Source organism: Triturus cristatus, chromosome 6 (assembly GCF_964204655.1).
Source record: "Triturus cristatus chromosome 6, aTriCri1.1, whole genome shotgun sequence".
Lineage (NCBI taxonomy): Eukaryota > Metazoa > Chordata > Amphibia > Caudata > Salamandridae > Triturus > Triturus cristatus.
The window spans coordinates 1779302693-1779316776 of NC_140589.1; the positions used below are offsets into that span (position 1 = coordinate 1779302693).

Here is a 14084-nt window from a genome sequence, read left to right on the forward strand (position 1 = left end):
CAAACAAGAAAAGTGCATCCTATGTGTAATATGGGCACAGTAGTGAAAAGGTCTATGAAGAAACCAACAAAGAATCATTTTTCCAAATATCAAATCTAAGCATGGATGTATCTACAATTTGCAGAACAAAAAGCTCCCTCATCACCCACTGCAATACAGAGACTGCTATAGTAGCCCTAATCAGTGGCAGCATCTTTTGATTTACCACTGCCAGTGCCACATGCCCACAAAACCACTACAATATAGCAGAAATTGCAACACAATTTTTACATGGCCTGACAGGAAGATGGTATTGGGGCCTGCCACTTCAGAGCCCGTGGTATAGGACCCTTCCCAAGGCTCCACATATTTGTTGTGCATACATGTTGACTAATACACTCAAATAGCCTAATTTCTGAGTGCTGCTGACCAGCTTTTTTAAACACACATATATGGTTTTATCCACACAAAACATATTATGTTATTAAATCTCCAACGAGAGGTGGTGAGGGCGTGGCGAGTGTGCCTTCCAGAGCACAAATGTCCTGTGGCTTTGTATATAGAAACTTACATGTTTGACAGTATTCAACAAACTACTCTTCATCTCCCTTCCAACACTGAAAAGTTTGGAGACTTACACCCATAAGTGGCAGGAGTACATACCTTTGCAGCAAATACCCACATAGTTGGTGGGGATTTATGGAAAGGCATTTTTCACCGGGGACAATCGTTTCCGAGGGGAGGAAAAAAGTTACAAAATCTATTTGAACTGTCTCAAAAACAAGATTCACAAAAGTTTTCCAGGGGTGTACCTTTAAAACTGTGAATCAAACAGGTTTTGAGGAATAACCTAGAAATTGTCTGTGAATTCTGAAAATGAGTAAGTCTATATCCATGTGAGGTTGTAGATCACAGACTACAGATTTATTACATTTCTGTGAATCATACACAACATGAAGAGCAGGTGGTGAATAGCTGTATATTGTGACCATTAGGGCCATAGGGTCTTAACTTAATTGCTTCCTTTTTGTTCCCTTGTCCTGCTATGTGTGTGTGTTTGAGAGGGATGAGAGTTTGGTCTAAACACTTCAATGCTGCTAATGAAAAGTGATACCCAACACTGCCTTTCCAACTGAGGAGTCCCTGCACCCGACTAATGAGCAGATAATGCATTTAACACCCCAAGCCCCCCTGCTGAAGCTACTCCCCTGCATGGTCATCTTTAAAACAGACAACCATCATGGATAATATAGAAAAGGTGTTACATCTAAGTGATGAAGGGAGGCCCACCACACTTATTTTATTGGACCTTTAGGCAATCTTTGATATTGTGGATCACAAGACACTTTTAAGTTGCCTGAAAAATTGGTAAATATCTCAGGAAAAGTGTGGGATTGCTTTACATCCTTCCTAAATGTGCCAAACAGCATGTCAAACTAGGCCAACCGCCTTATATAGAGTTTTTCAGACTCTATACTCAAAACGTGATGGAAATCCCGTCTGTCATAATGCAAGCGGCATGGTCTGTACTGCACTCGAGTTACAGCAGAGAGAGTATCTAATACTTTTGTGACAGAGTATCCCATTTAGTTAATGTGCTTAAGTGCCTTTTCATTTTAAACTTGAATTTTAGTTCTGCTGATAATTGAATTTTATTTTATTTCTTTGTCATTGTTGTGGTCTTACTAAATATATGACGTATGTATGTGTTTTGCAGTTTCATATGGAACCTGTACTACAGGCATCCATCCAATGCTAAGAACATTGTCTGGGTATACACACATGGTAACCATGCATACAAATGTGAATGTGGCTAGTCTCAACTTACACATACATCAGCAATGACTAACACTGACCAATCATTACAAATATACTGTTATAAATAAGAAACAAAAGTTGAAGTTATTAAATATTCATGGGTAAATACCACCAAAGCACTTCACACAGACCCAGTCCTTCTAGCTAAAAGGCCAAATGTAACATTACCTGCAAAGCCACATATCAGCACATTGAAGACCACAGCATCACAGACCCACTTCCCCAGACCTAATTACAATTGTCCACCATGCAGCTCCCTTGCAACATTCAAGTACTTATCTGCAGCTGATTATCAGGCCAACAACCTCACCCGCTACACTCCACTCCCCATCATGGCACAGGCGCAGCGCAACAAGAGCGCTGCATGACTCCATTATCAAGAACCTCTTCCTGGGGTGAGTAGCATACCAGTCTTCGGAGAGTACCTCACAGAGGCAAATGCATTTACTGAGTAATGATCGTTTCATCAATGGGGCACAGCACCTGCCGCCATCCATCCTTTTGGAATTGTTGACTCATCTTCCACCAGCAAAAGAAAACTAAATCTCAGATGTCAGAGTGGTCTTTCTTGTGATGTTTGGACTCGTGCTTACGTGTGTGAGCATGCACATATAACTTTATGTTCAGGATTTGAAGGTGCGGTCACTGGAAGGCAGAAGAGTTTGATTGGTTACCAGTAATCTGCATTGTCCCAGTCATTATGTTGTTGAGGGCGAGCCTCCTCCTTGGCATGTTCTTATCTTGTTATTCATCCCACTTCCTTCCTTCCTTCCTTCCTTCCTTCCTTCCTTCCTTCCTTCCTTCCTTCCTTCCTTCCTTCCTTCCTTCCTTCCTCCCTCCCTTCCTTCCTTCCTTCCTTCCTTCCTTCCTCCCTTCCTTCCTTCCTTCCTTCCTTCCTCCCTCCCTTCCTTCCTTCCTTCCTTCCTTCCTCCCTTCCTTCCTTCCTTCCTTCCTTCCTCCCTCCCTTCCTTCCTTCCTTCCTTCCTTCCTTCCTTCCTTCCTTCCTTCCTTCCTTCCTTCCTTCCTTCCTTCCTTCCTGTAACCAACAGACTGCCCCTCTTTCTTTTAAAGCATGCCCTTCTCTTTCTGTTATTCATCCCATTTCCGTTCAACCGATTAGGGCATAATTGTTTGGAAAGGATACTCGCCCTTAATTACGTACAAATTGATAAGAATTAGATGGACATAGAGGTAATAAAAGATTATGCAAGGTTTATAATGGCTAAGACCAGTATTTCTGTATAAAAATATGCACTTTCCAGTAATGAGTACACACTCAATGTATTTCCATCCAATAACAATGGGAATAAAATCTGAATTTTAGATAGTGTACGTTTCAATACATTTTGGGTGACAAATGACTCACAGGGTCGTAGCTTTGGTGGATTACATTCTAAAAACGATGGGGAACAAAGACCTACAACTCCCTCTAGTCACCTGAAACCGTCTTTCGTTGTGCACTTGCATGCAGTTTTAAGTACATTTGCCCTTGTGCATTATCTTGAAAAGCATTAAAATGTAATGCAATAGGACGCGCCTTTGAATGACGGACATCTGTAGGATCTGATTCAGATGCACACACATGAGCCTTGTAAGAAAATCCAGATTTTGTATGAAGTGGATTTCAGCTTGCATACTTCTCCATTGGTGTGAAATTCTTGTTTAATTAATAGCAGCATAAATGTCCCCTTGTGGTCATGCATGAGTGCATTTACAATGTAAAGAACAACCACAAAACATGGCATTAGTGGGCAGTGATGGCAAAGGAGATGGAACTATGAACCACCAGCTGAACACCTTCATCTTGGAGATTCCGTGCAAATGTACCACCATCCCCCGTAGAAGAAACCTTTGTATATTTGACTGGAACATGTGTGCATCAGGATTAAGACAACAACGAGTTAAAATAAAACCACATAATCCATTTCTAAATGGTTTTCGATGAGATTAGGTACTGGAAAAGATGCATAATGGAGAACAGTGTGTCCCCTTCTTGAAAACATGAAGGATCTGTTTTCGAAAAGAAAGGCAGCAGACAGTAATTTTTAATTTTGCATAAAGCCACATAACTTTTGAAATAGGATAAGTGACATATTAAACTTACTGCATCAAAATCTGAGATAATTTCATTCAAAAACCTCAGGCACTCAATCCCTCCGTTGTTGACGCTTTCCTCTGTATAGAAATCGGAGAAGTTTGGGATTGAGGCGAACATCACCCCGATTTCGTCGTACGACTGGCTGTACAGCTCCTGCAAGTTTAGGGATACATTCAAATATTAATTAGGCATTTTGTGTAGACCTGGGTTGCAATCAGCCTACTGCTTGATTGTGCATGTTGAATAACGTCGGCGGAGTTCTTTAAATGGAACAAAAGGGAATGAATGAATGAAAACTCGTGTTTAAATTTTGTGTCTATGGAAAGCCAATGTAGGAAACTGGTAGACAACAATGGATTTCCCTTAGCAGCAGTTTTTGGGGGGGGGCAGCCAACATATATTTAAAACAGCCATATCTTGGCACGTCACAAAGAGTAACAAATTTGCAGTGTTTGACACATTCAGCAGGTTCACTTCTGACAGTAATGCCTGTGGTTTTGGGTTCCCAGGTCAGTGATCATAGCAACATTCCAAAGATGTTTAAAGAAACCACATATTTGGGCACATGAAGTATATCATGTCAAGCGGGTTGTAGGACAGTCGCTTCGTACGTCTGGGCAGTGTGTTCGTAGTTACATAGTCAAAAGACAGCTTTCCATGTGTGCTTGTATTCATATCACAGGAGTTCAATCTAGACGCCACATTTTCATATGTTATAATGCTAGTTGTGGTCTCCTTCAAGATCAATAATAAAATGTACGAATCAGTTTCGGATGATTTGAGCATCTGGGTATAAATGTGTGTATTTCAATCCCTCCCTCTTCCTCCAAATGGGCAAACTCAAATTAATGAACAGAGATATTTGCAATTTCCTTTGATATTCACCTGCTCTCTTGAGAATTGCAATGCTGTCTCCAATCAGGCCCTGCTGGGGAACTCTTGCACTGTATAATCTATTGGCTATTTTTCTGCTCCTTGTTAAGGGGAGGTGCATCTTCCTTGAAATACATTCTATGCACCTGACCAGAAACGCACCTAATTTACATGGCTAAGACGACAACATTGTTTGCTCCTTATGAAGATGTTATCACAATACAGATATTCCTCAGTATCAGACGCTGGACATGGACTCTTTTTTTATGCAACAATGATACCAACATTGATCATTTTAAGGAGGTGAATCACTGCCATTTCATACTTTAGACCAGTGTTTTCAAATCTGACAACAGATCACAATCCGAGATTAAAAGTAATCGCTGATTAGACCATATAGTTGGTGGTTCCACATACAGCTTTTCAGTCCAATTTCAAATAAATCCACCATTGCAATGAATTATCAAAGGCATTGATAGTGTCCGCAAACGGGCAGAGTGTCTGGACTGCCATTCATGCCATAACCAGGGTTCAAGGCTGCAGATAGTGGGCAGACCGCAGACTGAATAGTTACTGCTTGTTGTCTCAGAACAGATCTTAACGAAACTTGTTTCACAGGTTAGCCACAACTGAGAACTATTTTCCATGGATGTATGTATGCATCATATTATTTTTCTCACCTCATCCCGTTTCTTGGACCCAAGAAAGTGTCGTGCCACATGCTCAGGAAGCATGTTTGTTACCAGGGCTTCGTTCCAGCGCCTCATGTCATATACCCTTTCCTTCTGATCATGGACATCAATTTTCCACAGAAACAACGTCCTTGCCAACTTTTCCACCTGTAGGGAGATACCAAACAATGACAGGCATCCACAAATGTTATGATGTTTGCACAATCACACCCCATGCATAATCACTCAAGGAGACTACATAGCATTGAACACAAGTATGTGTGCTCTTGAAGAGGATATATTTCATCAAGTAAATGTCATGGATGTCTTTACTTTTTTACATCAGAAACTGGGTCAGTGAGCCTGTGACAGCAACACAGTTGGTTTGGAATACTATATGGGGTTGATTCAGCAACTTTTATTGAGCTTATGTAGCCTCAATGGATAGGTTTACGATTTTCAAATTTAGACTCCCCAAGACTATTGATAAAACAATCTCTTGATCAACTCTAAATACATGAATGAAGATAATGGTTTAGTACCCTTTATGAATTACTGGTTATTAGTAAAAAAATGTTAACTATGAGCAATAACAAATAATTGAGGAAATGTTGTGGAATTTAACTGTAAATGTAAGCATCTTGAAAAGACTAACTCAGGAATCTCAATTCGAGCTATCTGGAATTTCCAATGTGTTACTTTAGAACCCGTAAGGCTGATTTAGTACTTTTAAGAAGACCGACTTGAAATTCCTTAGTGGATTAGTTTAGGATCATCAAAGATAAAGAATTAGTATCCTCGAGGGTATATGTTTAGCATCTTCATATCAATTGGGTTAGAGGTGATTTATAAGAAAAAATTCTCAAAATAAATATATTTAGGATCTTGAAAGGGGCATTTAAGATACTCTGATGGATTGGTTTAGTATTCTCAAAGGTGTGTATGCATTATTAAGGAGGCTTAATATTAAAATCTCATTGTCATAACTTAGAACCCATAATTGTTTTAGGACTCTCATTGTGACTGCCTTAAAACTTTCTAGATACTAACCTTGGGATACTCATGATTGTCATTAACTATACATCCTTGAGGGATTTAGCTTTGGATTTGAGCAGAGATTTAGAGTTCTCACTGCGACTGATTTAGAATCCTTAAGATGATTAATAAGGTATATTCAGAATTTCCTATGATGAGTGACTCACATACATCAAGGTGATGATTTTAAAATTCTTAATACATTTATTTAGGATCCTGAAAGTGATTTCTTTAATACCATTTGGAGCATGATTAGATTTTTCAATGGGGTTGATTTAAGATCCTCAAAGGGACTGCCCTGGATCCTTAATGAAGATTGGCATTCTAACAACTCATTAGCTTCCCATAATGAAATGTATTGTCTTCTTAGCTTTGATCCAATGTGAAACCAATCTACTCAAGTCCATGCATCTGTCAAGCTATTAAAAATCCCACCTTTGTATGTCATCTAAATTATCTATGTTGCTCCAGAGAAAGCCTGACTTTTTTGTTCTGTAGCCAGGAATGGTATTTTGGTAAATGGAGCAGGGGTGAGTTTGGTTTTCTTTATAAATATTTGAAAGTTCAAATTTACAACAACACTTAAATCACACCCCTGCTTATCCTATGAAGCAAGGATCTGAGCCAGAACACGATTCTGGGTTGGTCCTTAAGGCTGGCTTACAACTCCAGCATCCATTTTAAACTGTTGTTTTTCAGGATCTCATATTTTACCTTTATTTACGTATTGTAGTGGAACTCTATTCAGTATACTAAGTTACAGTCCCAAGAATTTACAAGAAATGAAAAATAGGAACTTAAAAACATAGTTGATTCTGTAAGCACACAGGTGGTACAAGAAAGTGAAGCGGAAGACGGATCAGGAGGTACAATGCGCCAAAGGTTGGATTATTTAATTTCTCACAGGTTGTTCAGCACAACCATCCAATCAACTTATATTTGTCAGGCTCATCTATACTTAAAAACAATGGTGTACAAATCACGGCCTGGAGGAACACAGTTATGCCACATTTCCAGGATATTCCTAAAGATAAATTGACATGCTACAAATTTAAATGTAAATCATCTACATAGTCAATTATTAGCCTGAACATCTGACATGGCTCTGTCCCACTGGACCTATGTGGGACATAGCTGTCCTATGTGGCAAAGTTCACAGCATGGTGTTTGTTGAGTGGAATAACACTTACATGTCGAGCAAAGTAGTAGAAACTCAGCATCATGATGAATATCATCACCGTCATTGCATATTTGGTAGGAACCAATGTGACCCTAAAAACATACAAAGAAAAAACATCAACTGTCAATAAAGCATATCAGATTCAATTTAATTGAGATATATGTGGTGTTTCTGTAGAGTCAAAATATCAGCTGTACCTTTTTCAAGTGCAGTTCCCAGATGCACTGGCTTGATATGCCAATACGAGCAATTTTGAACACACAGTACATAACTCTTTGTTGATGTAAGTTATAATTCTTATATTTTATTTTTTTAATACTCTTTTTGGCGATTGTACATCTCTTGTTTTTCTAGGACGTTTCATATAACTTGTGATGACACCAATTGTTTTTCATCATTATGTATCCACAAAATTGGATATTGTCCAATTCTAGTATTTATATATATGTGTTGAGTCCTGATCCCCAATGTATTTCAGACCTGCTTGGTCCTTCTTTTTGGGGAGATTACAACATGAGCTACAAAACAAATTTAACCAACAATAAGACAAATTCATGCCTACACAATGCCGTTTCATCATAGAAACTCATAAAAGAGTTTGCCCCATTATAAAGCAAACCAATATACCTTCCACAATCAATCATTCAGCACTAGATTATACAATTATTCATGATTGCTAGCACTCCATTTACAATTTCAAAAACATAATTGTAAATGAGCAACAGTGTTAAATATGCACCAGACATTGAATCCTAAAAATGCAATCACTAAGTGCAAACATTGTTAATAGGCACTCAATATCCAAACTTCTGTCACCTACCTTCCAATAAAACATTTCGTGAACTCTAAAAAAACAATTTCCTACTGTTTGCATGTTGAAAAATCTAATATAATCTGGGCCTCTGAAATGACCGTGTCCAAGCGTTTTTCAAGTTTCTACAACAGTGTCCTAGCTTCAAAGCCAAGCCCGCCTGTGTTCTTAACACGATTCTATTTTCCGCATCAGTGTTGACCACACGTATTTCAATACACTTGTAAAACGAGTGTTCCATGCGTCACAATGATGCACAGCATAAAGTAGAGTACTATGCTGAACACTACGGCCTTTATCACTGCCATATTGTAAAAATATAATAGACCACTGCGTTGAAAACAAAGTTATTTGCATTTATCTGTGAAACATATGCTTAGTCCAGCTAGATAAAACACAAGATGAGTTAATTGGTGTAGTAATTACTATTTTATGGATGCTATCTACATCAGTATTAGCGGCACTTATTGCAAAATGCACTTGTAAGACATCAACTTAGTGTGCCAAGATGATACACAATGTAAATAGACTGGTATGCTGAGTACTGCGGCCCTACAACGCCACCATATTGTAAAGTATTATGAACTACTACAAGTTGATGATCATATATATTCTTAATGTAGACTACCAGTGCTTTTGTGCTTCACACTGATTGTTAATACTAATAAGGGTTCTCAATCAATTCACACTAAAAAATAAACTTGATAACACAGGTGTGCCTTTTAAGACTGTTGTCTTAAATCTGTTATAATAAAGTGTTTCTGCAGAGTGGCACTCACTATGAATTACAATAAACATGACACCGGCGAGTAGGATACACCGATGACTCCATGTAGTTGGAGTACATGATTACCAGATGGGGGGTTAATTTAACAAATCAATGCCTTTTGGAGTTGCAGACTTAGTTAATTTCAATAGAAACAAACGTACTAATAGACCTGAAAATAATGATCTGTAATGGGAAAGGTCAGGGCTTGAAATGTTGCTTTGTAGTGACACAGAGTCATCCAGTAACCCTACATTTGAGAGCCGACTCCCAGGTACGCCTAGAATCAAATGCAGTGAGGACAGAAAGTAAAGACCTTTGAGCAGATATAACTTTAAAAAAGTCAAACGCCTGTATTATGGAGCACTAACACTTAATGACAGTCTCCCTGTGTTCCTATCAACATTCGTGTGGATACATCTTAACCTTAAGAGTATAGCGATTTCAGATGGGTTTGCATGTTTTTGGTGCCAAAGTGAATAATTGATTGCATTAGTAACCAGTATTGAAAAAAGCCTGCTGCAGAGAAAAAAACATTGCTTTCTAAATCCAGTGTATCTACGAGATAAATAGTTTAATGTGTGATGTTATTGTGTACAATTGAGATGCAAAATAGTCCTCAATGCAAGTACTCTACAGGAGGTGCAATGATATGCCCAACAGCCAATAGCATGAAGTGAGACAGAGAGAAATGGTCCTCTGGCTAGAGCACAAGCCTTCAGGAATTGGCAACATGGAGGAAACTTTGCTGGCAAGCTAGACCTAAAATGTCACCAGCAATTTAATCACAGAGAACCAAAGAGATAGGTATTTAACAGAAGAGACATTAGGAAGGTCTTATTGTATTAGAGAGGGAGGGAAATATTGCAATATCTCCCTACGATCAAAACATTTAAAGAGAGGCATGGTGTAACTCAAAGGAATGACAGGCTCTGGTTCCTTTCAAATGCATTTCTCACAACTAATTTCAAAAGGGCTTAACTTACTTGGGTGATCAGGCATTAAGCTGGCAGACCTACTTTCGGACATCCAATATTAGTTGCCTTTTCTTACCAATCTTGTGGGCCATAGACTCTGCAGGTGACTGAACTATGGTGGCCATAAGAGCATGGATGAATGTAGACTTGGTGCTCCATGGAGGAAGTCTAGCACTACAGACCAAGACAGTGAACAAAGGGGGCTTCTCTCACACTGCACTCAGTATCAACACATGTGCAACAGCAGCAAAGTATGTAGCGTGTCTTGGCTTTTACACTGAGGCTCTGGAGAACAAAGTGGGCAACACTGGAGAGTCAGACCTGGGGGGGGGGGGGGGAGAAGAAGATGCATTCACTTTAGGAGTCCCTCAGTGTAAAGCTGTGGGGAGACAGTTGTCATTTTGGTGTGGGAGACACAGGTGCTGGAGATACATAAGGAAGAGGCCATGACCTGTAACTCGCGATCAAGTCTGCCAATGGGCAACTAGAATAACACCCGTACGATTGGGGCATCAAATAGCGAGCTGCCTCCAAGTATTTGCTATATTCAAGGCGTAGAAGCTGAAATGTTGACTTTAGGCAATAGAGGGGAAAGAAAATATTGACCCAAGGTCGTGATAGGGTACAAAAAACACTCAGAGGACTGTATGACCCGCCTTATCAAAAGAGGCAGACAAAAAGAAGTAGCAGGTCGAATTTCTTTACACATGGGACACATACTCATGGCAAGAACCCCCGAGAGAGGGCCCCACAAAATAACTTACAAAGAACAAAGATTATTTGGAGGTGAGCATGCCCTAATGAAACCCCTTCCTTCTGTCAACACAGAGATATACACAAAAATTAGTAATAATGTAAGTGCCACAAAGGCAATGGAAGCCAAGATGGAGGCATGTTATGGGAGAATTCTTGGGGTGAAGCAGGCTATAAGTAAAGTAGAAGTCAATCCAGTTCTGCAGCAGTGCACAGCTATGAAGACATCCTTAAAGAACAGAATATAAAGGCTGTTGTATGTGGCTGGTAACACTGTAGGAAGCAAATATGAAATCATCTGATAATTGGAAATTCTGTGAGTAGTGCAAGGCTGGAAAAATGGGAACATGTAGAACAAATAAAGGTTTAACACAGGAGTTCAGGTTTTATCTGCTTACAAAATTTCCAGGCCATTGTCCACGGTTAACACCCAGGTCAGTGATACTTATAGCACAGTTGTTGCGTTGGATGGATGTCTTGCATTATAATTAGAAAACCTTTAAAGGTCACGAAAAAAAAACATTTAAGTGAGATGAAATTAAAGAACTTTTTTAAAAATCGAACATTGATAAAAGAATTTAGTTTGAGGGGACGTTAAATGTTGACGCAAAATGCCACACTTATTCAGTTCAGACTAAATATGTCATTTTAAGACAGCAAATGTATCAGGTTTGTTGAATAATTCATCGAGACACTTCTTATCACATCATGGAAGACATCATACCTTCAATAGTGTCCTAGACTCAGTATCAAAAGCTAGATATGGTGTTGGAGGTAGAAGGTCTTAGGACTCGTGATGGACCTATATTCAGCTCATTGGCAACTCGTCACTAAAAGTTGCATTGACATATTTCCTGAGCTGTTCAATGGAGTGACAAAGCTATTTCATATGAAAGGCATGTTAGCTATCAAAGCAGATAGCAGCTGATTCAGTTAGATCTTGCCAAGCTTCGTTAACATGCTCAGTGATGTAGGAATATCTCTGAGGGGGATTTTGTTCCAGGTCTCGCCGTGATGTAGGAGAAGGTTACCAGAGCCTACTAAGGCTTGTGGAGGGGAGCCATGCAGCTCACCTCCCCTATTAAATAAGGCATGGCCCTGGGCCTCTGAAGCCTCGGGTAGGAGGGCCCCATGGCACCCCTCCCTTTTTTGTTATATGTGGTCCCAGGGGATGGGGTACCTGGGGCCTAATAATGGTCGTGGAGTAGGGCAGTTTGCCACCCCTATCCTTAGATTTTGTCCCCTGGGAATTGGGTCCCTGGGGCTCAAGAAGGCTTGCATGGGGATGCACGCTCTCCTCCCGTTTAATTGTATTTGGGCCCCAGTGAAGGGTGTCAATGGGGTCAATTAAGTGTTGGGAAGGGGCTGCACGCCCCCTCCCCTTAACATATATGTTTTGGCCACGGGGATGGAGTCCCCAAGACCCAAAGGCCAATCTTACGATTCATATGCCAAATGCTATGCGGTTTTGGAGTTGTAAGCCTGCTGGGGGTTGTACGACATGGTCTGGTGGCAGACCAAGCCCTATGACCAAACTACCGCTGCACACGTTCAAAGGTTGTGGGCTATCGTACGGTTTGCTGCCTGCGGGGAGTTGGAAGCAGGGCCTGGCTGCAACGCAGGCCCTGCGACTAGACCTATGACCCGTATGAGCAAATGACGTGTGCGGCGTGGGGTTGGCTGCCTCTGAGTGGCTGCCTGCTGGGAGTTCGATGCAAGACCTGGCTGCAAGCCCAATGCTTGGTGCAACAGAAAGCCATGTGCAGTGTGAAGCTGGCTACCTTCTGTGGGGGATGGGATCCTCAGGGCCTATTAAAGCACCGGGAGGGGAGGCACACACCCCTTCCCTAATATTAATGTGTTTTGACACAAGAAATGGGGTCCCCGGGGCCTCTTAAGGTTCGTGAAGGAGGGGCACCCCCCCTATAGCTAAAGTATGGTCCCAGGGCTGGGGTTCCCGGGGCCTATTAAAGCCAGGGAGGGGGCCATACCTCCCTTCCTTATTATTAAAATATGGGGTCCCTGGGGCCTCTTGAGGCTCAGGAGGAGAGCCATGGCCCCCCTTACCCTATAATTAAATTATGGCCCTGGGGGATGGGGTCCCCCGGGCCCATTTGTGCTGAGGTTTGGGGGGCCAAATGGCCACACCCCTAATTTTAATGTATTTAGCGCCAGAGAATGGGGTCCCAGGGCCTCTTAAGGCTTGGAGAGGGGGGCCATGCTTTGGGAGGTGGGCCAGGTGCACCACCTCCCCTTTTTAAAAACAAAGGGCCCAAGGTCTACAGGGCCAATAGTGGCTTGGGGAGAGGTTCTGCACAACCTCCTCGCGGGTTAGCTTTACGTATAATAATAAAATAATACTTTACGTGGAAAAAAACACAAGAAATTCACTGGAAAAAAACAGGTTACAATGACATTATAGACTGGTGAGAATTTCAGTGCCAACATAACTTTTTAAGCTAAAAAAACACTGAAATTCACCAGTAATATTTATCTCTAGCAACTATAGCTCGTGCCCTAAGTTAACTATAAGCCCCGCCCTCGCCATGCACTGCTAATTATGCTAATTACCTCTCATATCATATCATTCATAATAGGTTCTATGACATCAATGATAACATCACTGCAACTTTCGAAATGACAACATTCATCACAACACAGTGCATGGAGAGGGAGCGAGTTATAGTTACCCTAGGTCACAAGTTTCTAAAAGTGGTATTTTCAGAATTGTGACCTAAAATCCAACTTATCATTAAAGAGGATTTTAAATTACAATTAATTTGAGTGCTAACATCATGGACCCGATTCATAAAGGTAAACTGAGACGAAGGTCCAACTTTACGAATTTCTGTATTCACAGAGGACATTTAAGAGTAGTTTGGACTTTTTTCTCTGAGGCAGAAGTTAACTTTACTACTCGTAAATTCCCTTTGTAAATACAGAAAGTCATAAAGTTAGACTTTCGTCTAAGTTTACCTTTGTGAATCGGGCCCCATATCTCTATCTGCTCCCAATCTAAAGTTATCACGTATTAAAGGTAACAAGGTAACCCAGTGTTAGTCAATGGGGGAGACAGGCCTTGCAACAGTGATAACCGACTTTAGGACTTTTTCACTGCTAGGA

At 40.6% G+C, this 14084-nt stretch overlaps 1 protein-coding gene across 2 annotated transcripts in view; it reads right to left on the reverse strand.

Moving 5' to 3' along the window:
* The window catches only part of ADCY3 (adenylate cyclase 3), a 335432-nt gene that overhangs the window by 23576 nt on the left and 297772 nt on the right, over positions 1 to 14084 (reverse strand). For both annotated transcript variants that reach the window (XM_085613086.1, XM_085613087.1), the window contains exons 14-16: positions 7665 to 7746; positions 5449 to 5607; positions 3902 to 4048 (exon numbers count right to left, since the gene is read on the reverse strand). In XM_085613086.1, the coding sequence (XP_085469212.1) occupies positions 3902 to 4048; positions 5449 to 5607; positions 7665 to 7746 (388 nt within the window). The remainder of the gene's footprint in view (positions 1 to 3901; positions 4049 to 5448; positions 5608 to 7664; positions 7747 to 14084) is intronic.